At 41.7% G+C, this 24,491-nt stretch overlaps 1 protein-coding gene across 1 annotated transcript in view; it reads right to left on the minus strand.

Annotated features, from left to right (window-relative positions):
• LOC143983204 (otospiralin-like) overlaps positions 1-20,807 on the minus strand; it is a 65,585-nt gene extending 44,778 nt beyond the window's left edge. Inside the window, exon 1 of the mRNA XM_077482635.1 lies at positions 20,653-20,807. Coding sequence (XP_077338761.1) covers positions 20,653-20,716 — 64 coding nt within the window. The 5' untranslated portion in view covers positions 20,717-20,807. The remainder of the gene's footprint in view (positions 1-20,652) is intronic.
• Between the last annotated feature and the right edge of the window lie 3,684 nt (positions 20,808-24,491).

Genomic DNA, 24,491 nt, shown 5'->3' on the forward strand with positions numbered 1-24,491 from the left:
GTATTTGTGGATGAGGCTCTTTATCTTCTCAGATGATAAAGCTGCCCATTCCTCTTGGCAAAAAGCCTCCAGTTCTTGTAAATGCTTGGGCTGTCTTGCATGAACTGCGCTTTTGAGATCTCCCCCAGAGTGGCTCAATGATATTGAGGTCAGAAGACTGAGATGGCCACTCCAGAACCTTTAATTTATTCTGCTGTAACCAATGACAGGTTGACGTGGCCTTGTTTTGGATCATTGTCATGTTGGAATGTCAAAGTACATCCCATGCGCAGCTTCCTGGCTGATGAATGGAAATGTTCCTCTAGTATTTTTTGATAACATACTGCATTCATCTTGCCAACAATTTTGACCAAATTTCCTGTGCCTTTGTAGCTCGCACATCCCCCAAAACATCAGCGATCCACCTTTCGTACCTTACTGTGTTTATACACCAATCAGTGTTAGAGTACTTAGTGTAGGCCCAGATATGTCTAGGGACCCCCCCAATAAAGGTTTATCCCCCCCGTCACCAGTGATCACTGTATAAGCGTCACGGGTGACACTGGTTAGCTAGATTTTTTTTATAGCGTCAGGGCACCCACCGTATATTACCCAATAAAGGTTTAACCCCCAATCACCCGGTGGGTGACATCAGTTAGGTTTTAGCGTCAGTCAGGTAGCATCAGATTAGTGGCAGCACCCACGCACTCACCATAGACCTCCCTTAGTAGTACAGTGTCTGAATGGATCAATATCTGAGCTGATCAGAACTATATTAGCATCCCCAGCAGTTTAGGGTTCTCAAAAACGCAGCATTAGTGGGATCAGCCCAGATACCAGCTAGCACCTGCATTTAGCCCCTCCACCCAGCCCATCCAAATGCAGTATCAATCGATCACTGTCACTTACAAAAACACAACACACATAGCTGCAGCATTCACAGCATCAGGACTGATCCCTGGGAACGCTAACAATTTTTTGGTAGCGTTTGAATCAGTTGCTGTCAGGTGCTTTTTTTCCTATGAGACTCACTAGTGTACCAGTAAATTTATAGACCAAAATGTCAAATCGAAGGTACACTAGTGAAGAGGTCTACACGTTTCTGAGCATGGCAGTGAAGAGAAAGTCACTAATCTGCCAGATTCAGGCTCAGAATACGAACCAGTAAACAAGAGCGACACCCTGGCAGATAGCTCTGATGACGTTGTGGTCCCTGCCAAGGCCAAGCATACCAGACCCCGTTCTTCTGCTATTGTTAAGGTGCAAGAACCACAGGGCTCTCGTATGGAGCAGCTGTCTTTCACAGAAGATCTCTATAGATCTATTTTGGACCAAAGCAATTTATATGCTGGTCAATTCATTACCTTTACTCCCAAGCTGATCCTTGCCAGAGATTGGAAACCTGTTACGGTCTCAAAATTGAATACCTTCCTGGGCCTATCCCTCCTCATGGGCATAACTAAAAAGAGTGAGTTGCGGTTATATTGGTCCACTGACCCAATTCACCATATGCCCGTGTTCTCTGTCTCCATGACCAGGACACGATACGAGCAGATCTTGCGGTTCATGCGCTTCAATAATAATGAACTGTCATCCTCGGGGTGACCCTGGATTTGATCGGCTCTACAAAATTTGGCCCCTCATAAACCACTTCAACCAACAGTTTGCAGCCTTGTTCACGCCCCATCAAGTTGTCTGCACTGATGAGTCCCTGATTACGTTTGCTGGCCACTTGTCATTCAAACAGTATCTTCCCAGCAAGAGTGCCAGATATGAAGTCAAGATGTATAAGCTCTGTGACAGGGCCACAGGCTATACATCAGGGCTCAACAAAACCCGGTCGCCAGGTCGCATTGGCGACTAGAAATAGCGACCTCGCGCCTGGGGCAGCACAGCTGGGGGTATCCTGTCTCTGTGGACCCCCCCAGCGTGATCGCGTCGGGCCGTTCCGCCGGCGGCCGAAAATTTAGGCCGCGGCTTTGAGGCCTTCTGCGGTCCTATGATTCCTTATGGAATCTGGCGCCCTCTTGTGGTCGTTGTTGGTATGACAAACCAGCAATGCTAATTTCCTCTGCAAAGTTTCCTCTGCCTGTTTTATATTACCTGCATCTTCTTCCCTTTATTTAGAACCCCCTAAACATTATATATATTTTTTATTCTAACACCCTAGAGAATAAAATGGTGGTTGTTGCAATACTGTCTGTCACACCGTATTTGTGCAGCGGACTTACAAGCACACTTTTGTTGGGAAAAATAATTTAGTTAATAAAAAAATAAGACAACAGTAAAGTTAGCCCAATTTTTTTTTATATTGTGAAAAATAATGTTACGCCGAGTAAATTGATACCCAACATGTCACGCTTCAAAATTGCACCCGCTCGTGGAATGGCGACAAACTTTTACCCTTTAAAATCTCCATAGGCGACGTTTAAAAAAATTCTACAGGTTGCACGTTTTGAGTTACAGAGGAGGTCTGGGGCTAGAATTATTGCTCTCGCTCTACCGATCACGGCGCTACCTCCTATGTGTGGTTCGAACACCGATTTTATATGCGGGCAGGACAGGGCGCGTTTAAAAATTATTATTTTTTCTGCTTATTTTAACTTTTTTTTTTTTCCACTGTTCTTTTAAAAAAAATGTTGTGTCACTTTTATTCTTATTACAAGGAATGTAAAAATCCCTTGTAATAGAAAAAGCATGACAGGTCCTCTTAAATATGAGATCTGGGGTCAGAGAGACCTCGGATCTCATATTTACACTAAAATGCAATTGAAAAAAAAAATTGTCATTTGAAAAAAATAAATAAAATGTCCCTCTAAGAGCTATGGGCAATGACTTGGAGACGGGGGGGGGGGGCGACGGCGCTGCTATCTTCCCCTCACTCGTCTCCATGTCAGGCCAGGGACAGGTCCGGATCGCCGTCACGGACCTGGCTCCTAACTTTTTAAGCTGGCTCCTAGATTCCAAGCAAATTTGTCAACCCCTGCTATACATATAGTTTTATGGTTTACGAGGGAAGAGCTAGTTACGTAGAGCTGGAGAACTGCCCAGACTACATAGAGAGCGCTGTTAAGATTGTGTGGGACTTTTTCAGAAAGGGGTACCCCTTATATGTGGACAATTATTACACGAGCGTGCCACTTTTAAGTCACTTGTTTGATCATGGAATTGACGCATGTGGCACCGTGCAATCTAATCGCTGGGGCTTACCCCAGAGGTTTGTAAATTCCCATCTTAGGCTGGAGAAGAGAGCCTGCTTGAGATGTAATAATTTGCTCACTGTGAAGTGGAGGGATAATAAGAATGTTTTCCTTCTGTCCTCCCTTCACACAGACACGGCGGTCCAAATTCCTACGACTACTGGAGTTATGGAGAAACCCCTTTGTCCATGAATATATCCTTAATATGGGAAGGGTGGACTTCAATAACCAGTTGTTGGTGCCGTACCCAATTGCTCGTAAGGCCAGATGCTGGTACAAAAAAAGTGTCTGTATACTTATTTCAATTGGCTCTGCTGAATGCTTATGTGCTATACAAAGCTTCAGGACGAACTAGATCCCTCCCTTAAATTCCAGGAAGAGATCATCATAGCCCTTCTGTTTCCAGACGGTGTTGTGGCCCTACTTCTCAAGCCAAATGTATTGAGCCGGCTGCATGAGAGGCATTTTCTACATGTCCTCTCTGGTACCCCTAACCACCGAGCCTCCCCCCAAAGATGTTGTGTCTGTAAAAAGTGCGGATATAGGTGTGACACATGCTTTTATTGTCCCTCCTGTCCTGACCAACCTGGTCTTTGCATTGGTGACTGTTTCAAATGTTACAACACATTAGTGGAGTATTAGGGTTGGGTACAGCATTGCACAGTCCTAGGCATACTAACACAGGGTCTTCAAAAGATGTGATGGCCATCCCATTTTGATAGACCCTAATCTGGAACGTTTACAGTTTACATAAAAGTGCAAAAAATAAATAAAAAAAAAACACACAAAAAAAAAATAAAAGCTAGAAATAGTTGTGGTTTCATTTTTCTTCTCTATTGTTCTCTCTCTTATGTTTGCTCTCTATTGTCTGCTCTATTGTTTTCCCTTTTGTTACTGTATTTTAGAACTGTAAGGTTTTATTTTTACTATGTTTTATTGTATTTGCTTCGCAGGTATGTTAAAGTCTTACTGTTATTGTATTCTTAACCGTCATTTGCTTAGCAAGTACGCCATTTAGTTGCAGCACAGGTTTATTTATTCTGACAGCAACAGTGTTTGCTCCCACGATACATAAAGCCGCGTCTCCAACGCTATATTTCACCACCACAGTTAAAAAAAAAAAGAAAAAAAAAAGAAAAAAAGCATGGGGACAGAGGTGGAGGAGCGATTTGCTCCTAAAATTAGGGGCAGATTGCTCCCATGCTTCGGCATATATTTTTTTGGCACCGATTGCGTTAACATTTTTTATTTTGACTATGTTTTATTGTATTTGCTTTGCAGGTATGGTAAGTCTTACTGTTATACTGTATAACTGTTATTGTTAACCATCATTTGCTTAGCAGGTATGCCATTCAGCTGCAGGTATGGTAAGTCTTACTGTTATACTGTATAACTGTTATTGTTAACCATCATTTGCTTAGCAGGTATGCCATTCAGCTGCAACACTGATTTATTTATCTTGACAGCAACAGCGTTTGCTCCCACGATACGTAAATCAGCAACTCCAGCGCTGTAGGAGGTGATTTCACCACCACAGTTAAAAGAAAATGGTGCATGTATGCCCATCATTAGAAGTGGGTGGAAGAAGGGCAGCATTCTAATGGTGGGCATACCCATCGATCAATCTTTCGTTCAGCCCACAGGCTGCATTAAAAAAAGAACATTACAAGATACGCCCAACAAGGACCAGCAACTTACCGGCCCAAATTGGGCTAATTAGTCTCTAGACAACTTTCACAAACATTGTGGGGGAAACGTTTGCCCCCCCCCCCCCCCCACCATCTTCCATGGTTTTTTCAGGCTCTCCTGTCCCAACAGGGAACCCAAGAATGCAGCCGCTGCAGACCAGAATGGCTCCAATCATCTCTATGGCCTAAGAAACTGGAAGCTACAAGCATTTTATGGCTTAGTTTTCGCCAGATATAAACAGCGCCATTGGGAAAGCATTTAATCACACCGATCTTGGTGTGGTCAGATGCTTTGAGGACAGAGGAGAGATCTAGGGTCTAATAGACCCCATTTTTTTTTCATAAGAGTGTACCTGTCAATACCTATTGCTATCATAGGGGATATTTACATTCCCTGAGTTAACAATAAAAAAAAAAAAAAGAAGAGGAAAGGAACGGTTTGAAAATAAAACAAAAAAGCTAAATAAAAAAAATAAAAAAAGCACCCCTGTCCCCCTGTGCTCGAGCGCGAAGGCGAACGTAAACGTTGGGGTGGTGTCATCAGTAAACAGCAATTGCACCATGCTTATGAGATATCACTGCGAAGATCAGATCAAGGGCAGTAATTTTAGCAGTAGATCTCCTCTGTAAATCTAAAGTGGTAATCTGTAAAGGTTTTTTAAAGGCTTTTAAAAATGTATGTAGTTTGACGCCGCTGCACGTTTGTGTGCAGTTTTAAAGCATGTCAGGTTTGGTATCCATGTACTTGGCATAAGATCATCTTTTTTTATTCCGTCAAACATTTGGTGTGTTTTAGTGCATTAAAATGTAAAAAAAAAAAAAAAAAAAAGAATTTTCCCCAAAAAATGTGTTTGAAAAATCACTGCGCAAATACTGTGAAAAAAAAAGTTGCAACACGCACCGTTTTAATCTGTAGCGTCTTTGCTTTAAAAAAATATATATAATGTTTGGGGGTTCAAAGTAATTTTCTAGGGAAAATATATATATATAATGTTTGGGGGTTCAAAGTAAACAAAAATTGTCAGAAAGGACTTTGTCTTCAAGTGGTCAGAAGAGTGGGTGATGTGTGACATAAGCTTCTAAATGTTGTGCATAAAATGCCAGGACAAAACTCCCCCAAATGACCCTTTTTTGGAAAGTAGACACCCCAAGCTATTTGCTGATAGGCATGTGGAGTCCATGGAAAATTTTATATTTTGCCACAAGTTTCTGGAAAATTACAATTTCTTTTTTTTTTTTACACAAATTTGTCACTAAAAGATATAGTTCTCAAACATGGCATGGTTATATGTGGAATTACACCCCAAAATACATTCTGCTGCTTCTCCTGACTATGGGGATACCACATGTGTGAAACTTTTTTGGAACCAAGCATCACCTTCAGGCTTTCTAAAGGCATAAAATTGTGATTATGGAGGCCCTGAAATGTCCAGATAGCACAACCCCCCCCCCCCCCCCCCCCAAGACCCCAAGATATTTTTTTATTGCCTTGCCTTATTATAGGCTTACCTGTAGTAAAAAGTGGATTGTAAGGGTTTATTACTTATTATTTATTTATAAATTATCTGTAAACCCCCCGAAACAGAATTGTATTGAGACACAGATCTGGGTAAAACCTTGTACACATGTTCGGATTCTTGGCCAACAGAGCATCAGACTTTTGTCAAAAGGGCATGTGCCTGGATCTTGTTTTGCATACTAACAGCACACAATTGTCGGGCCAACAAACATAGTGGCGTACTACATGGAATTTCAGCTCTTGAGCGCCACCCTTTGGGCACCTGCTGCTAATGTCGTGTTTGTTTTGATTCCAAGCATGCGTGTTTGTACTTTGGACTTTTGTGTGACGGACTTGTGTACAGACGATACGAAAATCTGACAACAGACCATTGTTCGCCAAAAATTTACCAGCCTGCCATCCAACATTTGTTGGCTGAAAGTTGGACAACAATTGTCTGAAGTAGCATATCAACGGTCGGATTTTAGGCCAACAGTCTGTGTACGAGGCTTTAGGGTACAAAAAAAATTCCGCAGCATTGAAGGTCGCAAATGAGCAAGGATTTCAAACTTCTTTCACATTGCCATTATGGGGCATTTTTTGAGGAAGATACTGAATTTAATCAGTTTTGGAATAAGGCTGTAACATTACAAAATGTGGAAAATGTAAAGCGCTTTGAATATTTTCCCGGATGCACTGTATCTTTTTTGGTAATAGGTTAATACCGGAATATTCTCTGTAAGATGTTGGAGGGTGATTACATCTAATTTAACCTTCACTCTAGAAAGTAGGATGAATTAATTCAGGTTTTTGATTTACTCAATTGTGCAATCAATATCTAATTGGTTCCTGGTGTAAAGTGTCTCTTCTATATAAATGGATTTAAAGGAATTGTCATTGTATGTTTTGTCCTATCTGAAGGAGGAAGTGAACATTATAGTCCAAAACTGTTGTGGAACATTATGCAACTACTTGATATGTATATCTTTCTCTTTCTCTATAGATATACACACAATATTGTCAAAAGTATTGGTACACCTGCCTTTACACGCACATAAACTTTAATGGCATCCCAGTCTTAGTCCCTAGGGTTCAATATTGAATTGACCGCCCCACCCTTTGCAGCTATAACAGTTTCAACTCTTCTGGGAAGGCTGTCCACAAGGTCTAAGAATATGTCTATAGGAATGTTTGAACATTCTTCCAGAAACACATTTGTGAGGTCAGGCTCTAATGGTGGACAAGAAGGCCTCCGCTCTGATTGATCCATTTCTTTATGGACCTTGCTTTGTGTGATGGTCCAAATCATTTGGTGGAGGGGGGGGGGGGGGATTATGGCGTGTTTTTTTTTCAGGGGTTGGGCTTGGCCCCCTAGTTTCAGTGAAGGGAACTCTTAAGGCATCAACATACCAAGACATCTTGGACAATTTCATGCTCCTAACTTTGTGGGAACAGTTTGGGGATGGCCCCTTCCTGTTTTAACATAACTGTGCACCAGTGTGTAAAGCAAGGTCCATAAAAACATGGATGAGTGAGTTTAGGGCGGAGGAACTTGACTGGCCTGCACAGTCCTGACCTCAACCCAATAGAAAACCTTTGGGATGAAATAGAGTGGAGACTGCGATCCAGGCCTTCTTGTTTACACAAACAGATCCCTGTTCTGGCTCTTGTGCGCACGATCGTGGGTGGCCTATGGACATTGCAACTGCCGGCCACTCGCATTGGGTCCCCCGCCGTGCAGTTGGTGCTCCTGCTATGGCTCTTAGAGGAGCTGACGTACCAGTATGGCGATTCGTGGGAACGGGCCGTCCTGCCGCCGTAAAATGGCGGTGGCTGGTCAGCAAGTGGTTAAATTTGTAAAGGCAGGCATCCCAATACTTTTGGTAATATAGTGTGTGTGTATATATGTATATATATGTATATATATATATATAATAAATTGAGTGGGATTGCTGTACAAAAAAAAGAAGTTTTAATGAAGAAGTTTAAAACATCCCAAAAAAAATAGGATTTTTGTACTCACCGTAAAATCCTTTTCTCTGCAGTTCATTGACCGACACAGCGCCTTTAATCTTGAGCTTAGGGTTATATTGCCACCTTTAGGAGAGGACTAGGCAGAACATGTAAAAACAGCAAAACTGCACAGTACCGCCTGGGGGCGGTCCTACTGGCTATAACCCATCACTCTGCTTCCAGCAGCTCAGTTCGTCAAAAAGCAGTACATAACATAAATAGGAGGGGTGGGTGCTGTGTCCGTCAATGAACTTCAGAGAAAAGGATTTTACGATGAGTACAAAAATCCTATTTTCTCTTTTGTTCATTGACAGACACAGCACCTTTAATCTTGACCTTAGGGACGTCCCCAAGCAGTGTCAAAAAACAAGGAGTAGGAACAGCAAGAAAATAAACTCCACCTATAACAAAAAGAACTCAACAGAGGAGTTGCAACCTTAAACGGCTGCCTGCAAAACCTTGCAGCCGAAGCACACATCCAAAGATGCGCTCACATCAACCTTGTAAAATTTTGTGAAAGTGTGCACGGACAACCAGGTCGCCACCTTACACACCTTGGAAACGGACGCTTGATGTCGGAAAGCCCAGGAGGCCCCAATTTCCCTGGTAGAATGTGCCGTGACAGGAAAGGGGGGCGCCCGGCCCATTATGGCATAAGCCTGAACCACAATCTGTCTGATCCACCGAGAAAGGGTGGCCGATGAGACCGCCAGGCCCTTCTTCAGACCAGCCACCGATACAAACAGCGAGTCCAACCTCCGGAAAGGAGCTGTAGCAGATACACGCGCAGAGCCTGGACCACGTCCAAAGAATGCAAAGCAACCTCTTTGGGATGTGATGGCCGAGGACATAAGGACAGAAGCACAATATCCTCATTTAGATGAGAGCGAAACGAAACAACCTTTGGAAGAAACGAAGGCTGCAAAAGCAGCACCGCCTTATCCTTGTGGAGGATCAAGTAGGGAGACTTGCATGACAAGGCCGCCAACTCAGAAACCCTCCTGGCAGATGTAATAGCCACTAAAAGACTAAAAAGAGGGGCCATATGTCGAACCCCCTGAACAAACATACTCACCAAGGAATGAGTCGCCAAAGGTCACTGAAAAAAGGCAACCAAAGCTGATACCTGCCCCTTAATGGTGCTTAACCACCTCAATACAGGGCACTTACACCCCCTTCCTGCCCAGACCAATTTTCAGCTTTACAATTTGAATGACAATTACTCAATCATGCAACAATGTACCCATATGAAACTTGCGTCCTTTTTTTTCACACAAATAGAGCTTTCTTTTGGTGGTATTTAATCACTAGTGAGTTTTTTATTTTTTTGTGCTATAAATAAAAAAAAAATTTAATTTTGCCTAAACTTACATTTTGTGAAAAAAATGCTTTTTTCTTTGTTTCTGTCTGCATAAATTTTGGCCAAAATTTATACTGCTACATATCTTTGGTAAAAATAAAATAAATACATTTGAGACACTAACAAGTCAGGAAAGTTCAAATACACTCTCCCCCCCCCCCCCCCCCCATGACCCCTTTTTAGAAAGTAGACATTTCAAGGTATTAGGTAGCAGGGTGAGTTTTTTTAAGTTGTATTTTTTTCCTACAATCCTTTGCAAAATGAAGATTTTTTATTTTGCAAAATTGTCATATCAGGTTATTTCTCACAAGCAGCATATGCAAGTGAGACTTTTACACAGCCTGGCCACATACAAAGGCCCAACATTGAAGTGGCCCTTTCAGGCATTCTAGGAGCATAAATGACATCTCATTTTTCAACCACCTATTACACTTTTGAAGGCCCTGGAACACAAGGACAATGGAACTGCCCACAAAATTACCCCATCTTGGAAAGCAAACACCCCAACATATAATCTATGTGGCATAATGAGTCTTTTGAACAGTTCATTTTTTTCCAGAAGTTTTTAGAAAATGTGGGAAAAAATGAAAACGCACTTTTTTTTTTTTTACACAAAGTTGTCAATTTATAAGATATTTCCAACACAGTATGTATATAGCAAAAATGACACCTCAAAACACATTCTGCTACTCTTTCTGAGTATGGCGATACCACATGTGTGAGACTTTTACACAGCCTGGTCACATACAGAGGACCAACATTGAAGTAGTACCTTCAGGCGTTTTAGGAGCATAAATTACACATCTCATTTTATTCCTATCCATCACACTTTTGAAGGTCCTTGAGCACCAGCCCAGTGGAATTACCCACAAAATGACCCCATTTTGGAATGCAAACATCCCAACATATATTCTATGAGGTATGGGCTGCAGATAGGTACTCGGATGGGCTGGAGACAGGTACTCGGGTAACTTGATGAACTGCAGACAGGTAATTGGGTACTCTGATGGGCTGGTGACAGGTAATCGGGTACTCCGATGAGCTGGTGACAGGTACTCGTTTACTCGGATGGGCTGGTGACAGGTACTCGGGTACTCTGATGGGCTGGTGAAAAGTACTCGGGTACGCTGATGGGCTGGTGACAAGTACTCGGGTACGCTGATGGGCTGGTGACAAGTACTCGGTTACTCTGATGGCCTGGTGACAGGTACTTGGTTACTCTGGTGGCCTGGTGACAGGTACTTGGTTACTCTGGTGGCCTGGTGACAGGTACTCAGTTACTCTGATGGCCTGGTGACAGGTACTCAGGTACTTTGCTGGGCTGGTGTCAGGCACTCGGGTACTCTGATGGCCTGGTGACAGGTACTTGGGTACTCTGATGGCCTGGCGACAGGTACTCGGGTACTCTGATGGGCTACAGATAGGTACTCGGGTACTCTGATGGGCTGGTGACTGGTATTCGGGTACTATGAAGGGCAGTGACAGGTACCCGGTACTCATATGGACTGTGACAGGTATTTGGGTACTCTGATGGGCTGGTGACAGGTACTCGGGTACTCTGATGGGCTGGTGACAGGTACTCGGTTACTCTGAAGGACTGTGACAGGTACTCGGGTACTCTGATGGACTGTGACAGGTACTCGGGTATTCTGACGGATTGTGACAGGTACTCGGGTACTCTGATGGACTGACAGGTACTCGGGTACTCAGATGGACTGTGACAGGTACTCGGGTATTCTGACGGATTGTGACAGGTACTCAGGTACTCTGATGGATTGTGACAGGTACTCGGGTATTCTGGCGGATTGTGACAGGTACTCAGATGAACTGTGACAGGTACTTTGATAGGTGATGACAGGTCCTCTTTATTGGGGGGGAAATCAGTGTGTGCTGGTGTACACTGTAGGCGGTAATGAGATGTTACTGCAATCTGCTTTTCACAAATGATCGGTTTGTGAGGAGGAGAACCCGGTAACATCTCGTTACCGCGGTTTGTTGGCATTTAGTGATCGGCTGTGAAAGGACATCATATGATGTCTGCCCAGAATAAGAGCCTTACCGTCCCACCGGACGGTGGGCAGTGGGCTAGTGGTTAATGCAAGTTTCTGATCCACTCCTTGCTGCAAACAGCAACAGCAGCATCCTGGAAACTGAATATGTACATGGACACCACCCCATTTCCTCACACATGGAGATGTAGGCCTTCCACGTATGATGATAAATCTACTGAGAAGGGGACTTCTGTGCCCTCAGCATAGTGGAGATTACTGAATCCAACAGTCCTCGGACCCTTAGCACCTGGCTTTCAACAGCCATGCCGTTACCAGCGATGGTAAAGCAGGATGAAGTATTGGACTTTGCGACAGAAGGTCCGCTTGTATCGGCAGCCTCCAAGGAATATCCGCCACCGTTCTATGTCGGCGTACCAAGGATGTCGAGGCCAATCTGGGGCAATCAGAATCAATGGAATCCCCTCTGCCTCCACTCTGCATAGAAGACGGGGTAGGAGTCTGAGCGGGGGGGAAGGCATAAATCAGCCGATAGTGCCCCCATGGAGCCACCAACATGTCTGACGCATCAGCCCAGGGGTCTCTTAACCTGGCCACAAACCTCTGTACCTTCTGATTGAGCCGAGTGTCCAAGAGATCCACATCTGGCATGGCCCACTTTAGGCAAATTAGCTGAAATACTTCTGGATGCAGCGACCATTCCCCCGGTCCAGCAGCTGATGACTGAGGTAGTCCGCCTGCCAGTTTTCTATACCCGGAATGTATACGGCCGACAGTGCCAGACAGAGCCGCTCTGCCCACTGCAGGATGTGCGCAACCTCTAGCGCTGCAGTCGAGCTCCTTGTCCCTCCTTGATGGTTGACATACGCCACCGCCATGGCGTTGTCCGACTGGATCCTGACCTTATGCCCCTGTAACCTCCGTGACCAAGTGGAGAGGCACCACCTGATAGCCCAAAGTTCCAGGACAGACAGGATTCTTCCTGCGTCCAATGACCCTGGGCTGACTGTATGCCCTGACTGTAGTCAGGCCTGCGTCCGTTGTGATCACCGTCCAATGAAGAGGAAGGAATGACTTCCCAGACCAAAGGGCCGGAGACCTCAGCCACCAGAGAAGGGAATCCCTGACTAGCTGGCTCACCCGAATTTGACAATCCAGGGATGCTGGAGATTTGTCCCATTTGAGCAGGATCTTTCTGCTAGACTCAAGTGTGGGATTGAGCATATGGTACCCCCTACAAAGTGGCTACCATGAGACCCAGAACTTGCATGCAAAAAATGCAGGGATGACCACCTGCGGGACATCAATAACTTCACCGCAGATTGAAGAGTCTGCAGCTTGTCTGAAGGGAGAAAGACTCTCGCCTCTGAGGAGTCTAGAATCAAGCTCAGGTATTCCAGGCATTGAGTTGGCACTAACACCGACTTCTGGAGGTTCAACACCCAACTAAACTCCCGGAGAGTCTGTATGGTGATTTTCAAAAACAGCCTAAAAACAGGGAGAAAACGAGCGGACCACCAACCACCCAGCACAGCCCCCTGCCAGGACCCAGAGACCCCCCCAGCCAGGTACATGTTCCGCATCCCCTATGCCCAGTCACACAGGGGCAGGCAGAAAAAAACTGAGCTGCTGGAAGAAGAGTGAGGGGGTTATAGCCAGTAGGACCACCTCCTGGGCGGTACTGTGAAGTTTTGCTGTTTTTACATGTTCTGCCTAGTCCTCTCCTGAAGGTGGCGATATAACCCTAAGGTCAAGATTAAAGGTGCTGTGTCCGTTAAGGAACAAAAGAGAAATTCAGGCAGTCATGGTAACAGTTTCGGGCTAATACAGATCAGGCACGTTCTTCAAAACCTCATGCCTATAAATGACCACATACATGGGACAATATATATAGATCTCATCAGCAATCTATTAAATAATCAAACAATCTGGTATGAATTGATAGATCATTGTGTGAAAATAGGTATGACAATATTCCCACACATCACAGATATCAATCGGGAATCCTATACAGAAAACCAAAAATAAAAATAAATCATGAAAATTTTCTAGCTTCCATTCCCCCAGGAGTTTTCAAATCTATCCCCCGGAGTCAATTCAAACAGGTAGCAAGGATCACTAGCAATTCTGGCACTCAGAAATTAGACTAAATGAAATGGAAGACAGGCTGCGACAGTGAGGATATCCCAGAGATACGGTTCATAGAGAACGTATCAATTTACATAATACTAAAATTCATGCTTCGGGTCGCAGAGTGCCTTTCATTTCTCAATTTCACCCATTTTCAAAAAAAATAAACATCATTAAAAAAACACTGGTCAATTCTGAATAGTTTTACTATCCCCCTCTACCCTCATACCATAGAGGGAAGACTATTTATGATAAAAATTTGTCAAATCTGACCAAAACAACAGATTTTTTCCCTGCCTTTGATGTGTACAAAGTACTCTAGTATGATTAAGGGCAAACGTTTTTCACATCCCCAAATGACATATCAATAAAAGACTATTATAACTGTCAATCCTCCTATGTCATATACATCATCAAATGCCCTTGCAGCCTCCTCTATGTAGGGCATACCACACAGAAAATAAAAGATGGTATCGCAAGATACCAATATTCCATTAGGGATAAGTTGGACAAATAGGGTTTTGCAGCTTAGATTTATGGTCATTAATGGTGTGTCAAAAAACAGACAGGGGAGTAATAGGGAATTGGAGTTGAGAAAAATAAGTTAATTGGATACATCGGCTTGATACCCTAAAGGGTTAAATTCAGATTTTGATTTGTATTTATTTCTCTAAAATGGTATACTTTTTACGTTTTGATACGAGTCACATGACATGCACACTATTAATTAGGTTTACAGATCACAGTTTATCTATATTTTTTTTCATGTATACAAATTAGTTTTTTACATTTGATTTTAGGATTGTTCTTGTATATATATTTAAAATTAATGTTTTCACTTTTATTTTTTTATTTCACTTTTATATATTTGTATACATTTTTATTATTTATTTTTCTATATAGGATTCCCGATTTATAAATTATGTGAAGTGTGAGAATATTGTCATACCTGTTATATTATGTATTCACTAAATGTTTCACACAATGATCTATCAATTAATCACTTTCAGACAAGCCGCCGTCATTATACTGCGGCAGGTCGGCACGATCCTGCAAACAGTGGTAGCTGTACGTCGGCTCCTTTAAGCAGGACAGCAGGCGTGTGCCCGCTGCACTGTGGGGGTGCCGATGCCCGTGACTAGTGGCCACGATGACTACTGGCAACGAGAGATCATGTATACGAGAGGCAGAACAGGGACGTGTGTATGTAAACACATAAATCCCTGTTCTGTGAGGAGAGGCGATGCAGATCATGAGTTCCTAATAGCTAGGAACAACGATCTGTCATCTCCTATAGTCAGTACCCACCCACTACAGTTAGAACACACACTAGAGAACACAGTTAACCCCTTGATCACCCCCTAGTGTTAACCCCTTCCCTGCCAGTGACATTTATACAACAATCAGTCCATTTTTATAGCACTGATTTCTGTATAATTGTCAATCGACCCAAAAATGTGTCAAAAGTGTCCGATGTGTCCGCCATAATGTCGCAGTCTGGATAAAAATCGCAGATTGCCGCCATTATTAAATAAAAAAATAATAAAAATAATAATTTTAATAATAAATAATAAAAATGTCAAATCTATCCCCTATTTTGTAGACGCTATAACTTTTGCGCAAACCAATCAACATATACTTATTGCGATTTTTATAACCAAAAATATGTAAAAAAAATACATATCGGCCTAAACCAAGAAAAAAAAATAGCTTTTTTAAAAAATTGGGGATATTTATAATAGCAAAAATTACAAAATATTGTGTGTTTTTTTCAAAATTGTTGCTTTTTTGTTTATAAAAAAAAATTGCAGAAGTGATCAAATACCATCAAAAGAAAGCTCTATTTGTGGGAAAAAAGGACGTAAATATTGTGTGGGTACAGTGTAAAAAAATAATAAATATAATAATTTTAATAATAAATAATAAAAATGTCAAATCTATCCCCTATTTTGTAGACGCTATAACTTTTGCGCAAACCAATCAACATATACTTATTGCGATTTTTATAACCAAAAATATGTAAAAAAAATACATATCGTCCTAAACCGAGAAAAAAAATAGCTTTTTTAAAAAATTGGGGATATTTATAATAGCAAAAATTACAAAATATTGTGTGTTTTTTTCAAAATTGTTGCTTTTTTGTTTATAAAAAAAAATTGCAGAAGTGATCAAATACCATCAAAAGAAAGCTCCATTTGTGGGGAAAAAAGGACGTAAATATTGTGTGGGTACAGTGTCGCACGACTGCACAATTGTCAGTTAAAGCGACGCAGTGCCGTATCACAAAAAATGGCCTGGGCATTGAGCAGCCAAATCTACCGGGGCTGATGTGGTTAATTGATTCCAGATTGTTTAATAGACTGCTGATGAGCTCTATATATATTGTTCCATGTATGTGGTCATTAATAGGCACACGGTTTTGAAGAAGGGTGTGATCTGTATTAGCCCGAAACTTACCATGCCTGCCTGAATTTTTTGAGGTTTTAAACTTCATTAAAACATTTTTTTTTGTGCAGCAATTACACTCGATTTATTCTATAATATAAGCCCTTGGGAAGGCTTGATTGCTATTGCACATACTGCTGTGACCGACGCGCTCTATATTTTATATATATACACATATATATATATTATAATCTCTGTCTCATTTTTTATTATACATACAGTCATTGTTTTACAATATACTGTATGTGGTCACGGCCAATACCTAAAATGTTGTCATGTGTGATGCAAGACATTGTCCTTTATTGCCTTCTTGGTCCCCTCCTTTTGGCGATGCTGTGAAAGGCAAGGCTCGGATTTTAAAGGCAAGGTTCCAGCATGACTTGCCGAGATGTGCTCTGCCCATAAGCTTATGAATAATTCATGAGAAAGGAAACCTTAGAGCATTTTTGGCTTAACGTATTAAATATTAGACTTAAGATCAGTCTGTGTACCTTCTAGAAACCAATTGTTCTCCTACATGTTCTAATCTAATCTAAGAATATATGAATGCCTACACTGAGTGGTGGGAGGTACTGGGATCTTGAATAGAAGGAAAAAAACAGGTTTACCATTTTCAGATTATGTCTTAAACATTTTGGAAAATTAAGCAGATACCGTTGAAAGGGCCACTCATCAAATGTTTTACATAAACACTAAAGGTTGAATCATCTTTTTAAATAAAATCTCATGGAAACTCCAGTGGAAAAAATATCTTTGTGATTACAAAGCCACAGCAAAAGTGTTGCTCTAATGTTGCTGAAATACCAATTTAGTTGAATTTTTGACAATATGAAAAACCATCTGTTGGGCATGATAATACAACTTGACTTTGAAATGTCCATGGAAATCTGATAGAAGTTTACATGATTTATGATATCATGTCAATAGATTACCCCAGACATAATTCAGCACATCATCAATGAAATAGCAGTTATGGATGGAGCTTGCTTTAAGTCAATGAGAAGCTCTCCCAATAAGTATCAGGTGGTGCAAGCTAATGTGGGGACGGAGGAGAGTCTAGACTGCCAATTAGCAGAATTATTTGAAAAATTATGCATGTGGAGGTTTTGGAACATGCTTCAAGATAAGACATATTGTTCTGGGTTTTTTCAAGACAAAAAGGGCATTCTGTCACCAAGTGAGCCACGTGTGTTATTCAGTTCTGATCAAAGCACTACTCCAAGTTTTAGGCTTTAATTATTTCCTACTTCATCCAACAAAAAATACTTTTGTAATAGATACACTCCCTATATATTTGTGCTCTTTATGTTCCTCATGGCCGTGTGGGACTGTACACTGCCAAGAATGAGCATATTTGTGTAGCAGGTAGCATGTGATCAGCAAGCCTGTACAAATATAGGACTGGTAATCAAGACTGCCCACATGCTACCTGCTACGCAAATATGCTCATACTTGGTGGTGTATGGCTCTACAGTGTGTGAGACCTTATTTATATAATTTCATTATAAAAAGCAAGCAACGTGACTTATGTGTTGCATACTAGTGACTCCATGAAAAGGTTTAGGTTTCCACATGCCTAAATCAGTATGCAGCATTAAAATGGCTATTTCCATTAGGCACAGTTGCACAAGTCTTCATTTTAATAGAACCCCTTTACCGCACAGAAATCAGTTATTCCTACACGTATCTCAGCCTCCATCCTGTCACAAAGATAAATTGTTCAGGAAAGGAGTGCAAAGAGTGTATTCTCTCACACCTAAAAAGTGTGCTAATTATGGAAACCACCCATTTACTGCATCTTTAAGTTTACCCAAAGATATACATGTATAGTTACATACAGTAATAAATTCTGAAGCCTTGACATGTGACACAGGAAAAACCATATATCAGATAAACTCTGGAAATAATGCAAATCATAGACATGTGGGTTGAATATTAAAAGTCAGATGATATCTTAAAGATTTCCACTGTAAGGGCATATGACACAAGATTAAAAAACAGCAGCATGTTTGAACACAAATATCCTCAGGCTGGACATGTAAGGTATATATTTTTTTTTCACAGATGATTCAAACTCGGTCGCAATCTAATGTGAACGCCGATGATTAGTGATCATATCAAGAGAATCCCTTTCACAATTCATTTTAACATCTACAGTATATTAAAATCTGTCAGATTAACAGTTAATCATGCAATTAATTTATCCAGACTATTGCTGTACAAAACGTTTTTGTTTGTTTTTTTGCAGGCAAGACATATCTAACACACCTCTAAGTAATTGAAGTATGTTTTTTCCTTTTTTTCTCTAATACTCATGTGGTTTGATTTCCTCTTATACACTTTATAAGCTTTTAGCTTTTTAATTACGGTATTGGTAAATTGAAAAGGTTTTTTTTTTTACCACAGAGGGCCAAACACAGTTAGGGATGGAAAGACCACAAAAGCCACCAAAATTTTCACACGACAATAATAGACACCATTACCTTTCATCATTTTGGGCAACACAGATTTGAGATACAGAGGGTCTAACACATTCTAAAGTGTAATTGTATTTTCACTTTTTCTTCTTTTTTGGAGGTTTCAAGCACATTAACAAATAATTCTTTTTTTGGTTACAATTTCTTTGGTCATAATTTTCACACACCAGACAGAGGGTCTAACGCCATAGTCGATTTTTTGGCATTTACAGACTTTGGATTTCATTATTTTGACCTCACACTCTATTTCTATATAGCAGAACCCCATCAGGTAACTTTCGTCATAGAAATTAGTTTTTTTAATACCAATAAGTGTACCGTGTAACAAACAATACACTTTTACTCCTCAGAGGTTTAATGCCATTTCTACACCATTTTCCTTATTCTTCTTGCTACACTTTTTGGGTGGTAGCAAATTGTAGAGGCAGTTTCTCCCTTTCAGACATAACCTAAGTTTTACATTTTTATATATTCTGTGGCGCAGTATCATATACCATTTTTCATATCTGCATGCATATATTCAGCAGATATAAATTTTCACAGTTCCACTAGTCTGTTGAGCGACTCATCAGGACCTACAGAATTGGTCACACTGATTTTCAAACTAGTTATAAAAAATTTTTGGTATTTTAGTATCGAGTTTTTTTTTTTTGTTTTGTCGATGGTCAGTGCAAATAATTCTTTGCAACACAGGGCAACCACAAAACCATACTTTTCTACAGTTCAAAGCATGAACTACAAGAAAACTGGTCACCTTAAAATATAAAAGTCTCATAAAATAACAATACAGTTTATGATACTTATGCTCATTCTGAACATGTAATTTTGCTTGTTCTTTCTTTCAAATAATTTTTTACTTTCCTGTTAAACAATAAGACAACACTGGGTCTCCATTATAAGCTGTCTTAAATCACAAGTGCGTGTGTTGTCCACAGCATGTAATCAGATTTAAAACTTTCATATTTCATACTCCACCATTTTAAGTAACAAAAGGTGAAGAAACTTTGATAAACAAGAATCCATAACAGCTTTGCAAAAGCTAAAGTTGTACAAGCTGAACCAAAATCATACATTTGAATGGCAAATTTGAGTGCGTCAGAACAAAGGTTGACTTGTAGGGCATTGCATATGTGCTAAATCACATTACTAACATTCAAAAATCTACACAAATTTACTGTTGTCAATTCATGGACAGTTCTCTCATGTACAGTAAAAGATCAGAGATACCTGCTTGTTGCCAAAACGAGGTCTAATCATAAATATTCTGCTCCCCATTTATAAACCTTGCTTTCTGCAAATATTTATGTTCACATACATGCACTTCCCAGAATTCTGGACATACTACCAAAGCTAAAAAGGGATATCTCTAAAACATTCAGAGGCTGAAACTAGCCTTTATAAATTTGCAAATCATTTAATATTCTAAAAAGTACACAGCGGTGCAATTTGAATAGCACTTTACATGGAAGTTTTGTACTTTACATGGAAGTTTTGTAAAAAAAAAAAAAGAAAAAAAAAATCTGGCCAGTTCAGCTCTGCGAAAAGTGAATGAATGTCCCTCATTTGCTTATCCTAAAATATAATGTATCTGAAATGCTGTTTCTCAAAAGAATAATTGTAAAATATCAATGTATCCATGCTAAGATCTTAAGAAATGGCAAAGTATAATTACATACACCAGATTTAGTCGTGTAATAAAGAAGCAATTTCGAAAACACAATAGGCAAACAGCAGCCAGTAAGCATAAATACACTGTTTAGCACTTTGTATCATATGTTAGGGAAAATGGCAATGCCAATAAAGCATGTAACATTACAGAATTATATTTTGCAGAAAAAAAGGCAACATCTTACTAATAGAAGCCAAGCAGATCAGGCAGATGGCAAAAAGCAACATCACTCTTGAAGGATTCATCATCCTGGATTGGTATCTCAGTGAAGGCTCATGCCATGACACTTTATATACTGTAGTGAAATGAACCCTGTCTTGTACAGAGCAATAAAGAGTAGCTTGGACAGGACTGACAGACGCCTATGTTTATCATGTAACACAAGACTGCGACATTTGTGTTGGAACAGTGACATCTTACAAGACGGTGTTAAAATGTGAGTTTGCTGTGCAAGGAAGCATAGCATTCTGGATCCCCTGCTATGTACAACAATACATGTTTGATTAAAGCAGAAAAAAAACTATGCAGTGGTACAGCACATCAAAACATAATACATTAATATGTACACACTATAAATTATATATATATATATATATATATATATATATATATATATATATATATATATATATATACACACACACTAGTATAAATTGCAAAACATTATCCTATGTATTAGGTCACATGAACATACAGATGTGTAGAGAACCTGTGCCCAGAGCATGAGAACTAATATATTTATGTAAATATTCAGTTATTGTTATATTTTGGTACCATTAAAGTCCTTTTAGGGCCCTTTCACACGGGCTATCCGATCAGGTCTGTCAGTCAGTTTTTCAGGCGGACACTCTATTCACCCCTATGGAGCATGGCATGTCCGCGGACATCTGCAGTTATCCTTTCGGCAAAATCCAGGTGGATGGTGGTCCTACTTTATGATCAGATCCGCCAACAGACAGGCGGTCCATTTTCACCCGATGTCCCCATAGAGGACTGTGTCCGTCTTCACTCTGCTCAGTAAGTGGAGATAAACCTGGCATCGATCCCCCACTGAGCAAGCAGGGTCTGTCAAATAGAGGCACTGTGTGAAAGGGGCCTTTGTTTATCATGGTTAGGATGTTTCTATATTACATATTCTAAAGCAGAAAAAAAAAAAAAAAAAAACAGTTACTTACCGGTTTTTACTTTTAGGATAGCCACCGTAGAGAGAGACCCTGGCTCCTCCCCTCTTAGGAAACACCGCCTTCAATTTCACAATTTAAGTCTCATCCTCCCTCCGTCCCCTCAGTTCTTCCAGAGTACCTCCGGCCAACTAGGGAGACACAAGAACACATCAAACAAATACTTTTAATCTTACCTGACGGTCTCATGCGATGAGTTCCCAAAGATATCCAAAAACCTGGGTGGGAACCGGTGCTGTCCTGAAAGACTCCCGGAAAAGGATGTTACCCGTAAGTACCTCAGTTTTTCCCAAGTCCGTCTTTCAGGACAGCCACCGTAGAGAGGATAAGCAAGCACCTTACCTTAGGGTGGGACTACTGCTTGCAGCACTTTAGGATCAAAGGCTTGGTCTTTGGCTGACAGAAGATCCAATCTATAGTGCTTCACGAACGTAGAAAAACTGGACCACGTTGCAGCTCTACAGATCTGTTCAGGAGAAGCACCAGCCCACTCTGCCTGAGAAGTTGCCACTGCCCTGGTTGAGTGTGCCCTGATGCCAACTGGGGGTTCTAACCCCCCTGTCACATAAGCCTGCCCAATGGCTGACCTTAACCACATGGCTAGTGTACGTTTAGAGGCTCTGGAACCCTTCCTAGCCCCTGAAAATAACACAAAAAGTGAATCAGACTTCTTGAACTGACTTGTGCAATCTAAATAATGAAGGACACATTTTCTAACATTCAATCTATGAAAAATGTATTCCTGTTCTCTCACTGGATTTGAACAGAAAGTAGGCAGCACAATCTCCTGGACTCTATGAAAACTAGAGGCTACCTTAGGTAAAAAGGCCGGAACCGTCTTAAAAATCAAACGGTCCGGAAAAACCTGAAAAAAAGGTGCCCTAACAGAAAGGGCTTCGAGTTCACTCACTCTCCTTGCCATAGTGATCTCCACCAAAAACACAGTTTTGAGAGTGATCAATCTTAACCAGCAAGATTCCAATGGCTGAAAAGGTTCTCCTGCGAGAACCTGTAAAACTAATTGATCCCAAACTGGGAAGGTGGAATTTGTAACGGGTCTCTGCCTACTTAAGGCTCTAAAGAAAAGAACCTAACTATCCAAGGGTCTGTTGCTAGATGCCTTTCCAGAAATACGCTTAAAGCGGATACCTGACCCTTCAAGGTTTCAAGGGCTAAACCTTTATCTGCCCCTGCCTGCAGGAACTCTAGAACGGCTACCGAGCTGCGCACATCAAAGGAGTTCTCTGAGCAACAGCTATTGAACCGCCTCCATACCTTCAAGTAAATGGTCTGCGTTTCCTTTTTCCTGCAACTTAGGAGAGTGGCTACTAAACGATCCAAGAACCCTTTGCCCCTCAGCAATTCCTCCTCAGTAGCCAAGCTGCAAGGTTCCACCGCTCCACCCGAGGACAGCAGATTGGACCCTGAGAAAGAAGATCCTCCTGGACTGGGAGAATCCAGGGGGGCTCCACAGACATGAATGGAATCTGAATGGAGAACCACAGCCTCCTGGGCCAGTGTGGCGCGATTAGAATAAGAGTAGTGTTCTCCGCCTGAAACTTCCTTAACACTGCAGGGATCAGAACGGGAGCGGGGAAAAGCATAGCACCTGGAGAATCTCCAACTCTGTGCTAGTGCATCCACCCCCAACGCCCCGTCCCCCTGTTTATGGAAAAGAAGATGGCTACCTTCGCGTTTTCCCTCGAGGCAAAGAGGTCTATCGAAGGGATCCCCCACCTTTGGGTGATCCTTTCGAAAACCTCTTGCTTGAGAACCCAGTTGCCTTCTCTCAGTGTTCTCCTGCTGAGGAAATCTGCTACCTGATTTTGCTCCCCCTTCAAATGTATCGCTGAAAGGGACAGGACATTTGCTTCGGCTCACCTGAGGATGGCTTTTGTTAGAGCCCATAAGGATCCGCTCCTGGTGACATAAGCCACTACCGAGGAATTGTCCGACCTGACTCTCACATGATGTCCCCGGAGTTCCCTCTGAAAGGCTCTGAGTGCCAGATCTACTGCTCTCAGCTCCCTCCAATTCAAGGATCTCTGACTCCTTCCTCTCCCAGGTACCTTCTACCAAATGGGAGTCTCGGTGCGCACCCCAGCCTGAGCCGCTCACATCGGTTGTAACCACCCTGAATACTGGTAAAACCCACTCTAGAGTTTGCAACAAATTTGCCCCCTTTCTCCACCACCAAAGGGACCTCTGGACCCGAGTTGGAACCGAAATCAGAGAATCCAAAGACCCCTGGCTGTGGTCCCAAACCCTCAAGAAGAATAGTTGCAGAGGACGGAAATGTAACCCCACCCACTGAACTGCTGGGAGCGTGGATGTTAGCAAGCCCAAGGCCGACATGACCTTCCTCACTGAGATCTGACGGCTGCCCTGGAGAAGCAACGTTTTGTCTACCTTTTGGATTTTTTCTAAGGGAAGGAAGACCTTTTGTTCTGTTGAGTCCAACACATACCCCAGGAAAGTGACCCTTTGGGATGGAATTAAGTTGGACTTCTCTAGGTTCAGAAGCCAACTCAGGCTCACTAACAGGTCTTTTGCTACCTTTAGATCCCGAATCAACTGTGCCGGAGAAGGGGCAAACAGGAGAAGATCGTCGAGATATGCGATCACCGAGATTCCCCTGAGACACAGGAATGCCAGAACTTCTGCCATCACTTTGGTGAAGATATGGGGGGGAAGAGGATAGCCCAAAGGGAAGTGCTTTGAGCTGGAGGTGTAGCACCCCTACTGAGGTTTTCACTGCCAGCCTGAGGAAACGCTGGTGGCTCTCTGCGATGGGAATATGCAGGTATGCATCTTTTAAATCCATCGATGCCATGAAACAGTT

Source organism: Lithobates pipiens, unplaced genomic scaffold (genome assembly GCF_037356315.1).
Source record: "Lithobates pipiens isolate NorthernLeopardFrog02 unplaced genomic scaffold, aLitPip1_a1.2 Scaffold_16, whole genome shotgun sequence".
NCBI lineage: Eukaryota > Metazoa > Chordata > Amphibia > Anura > Ranidae > Lithobates > Lithobates pipiens.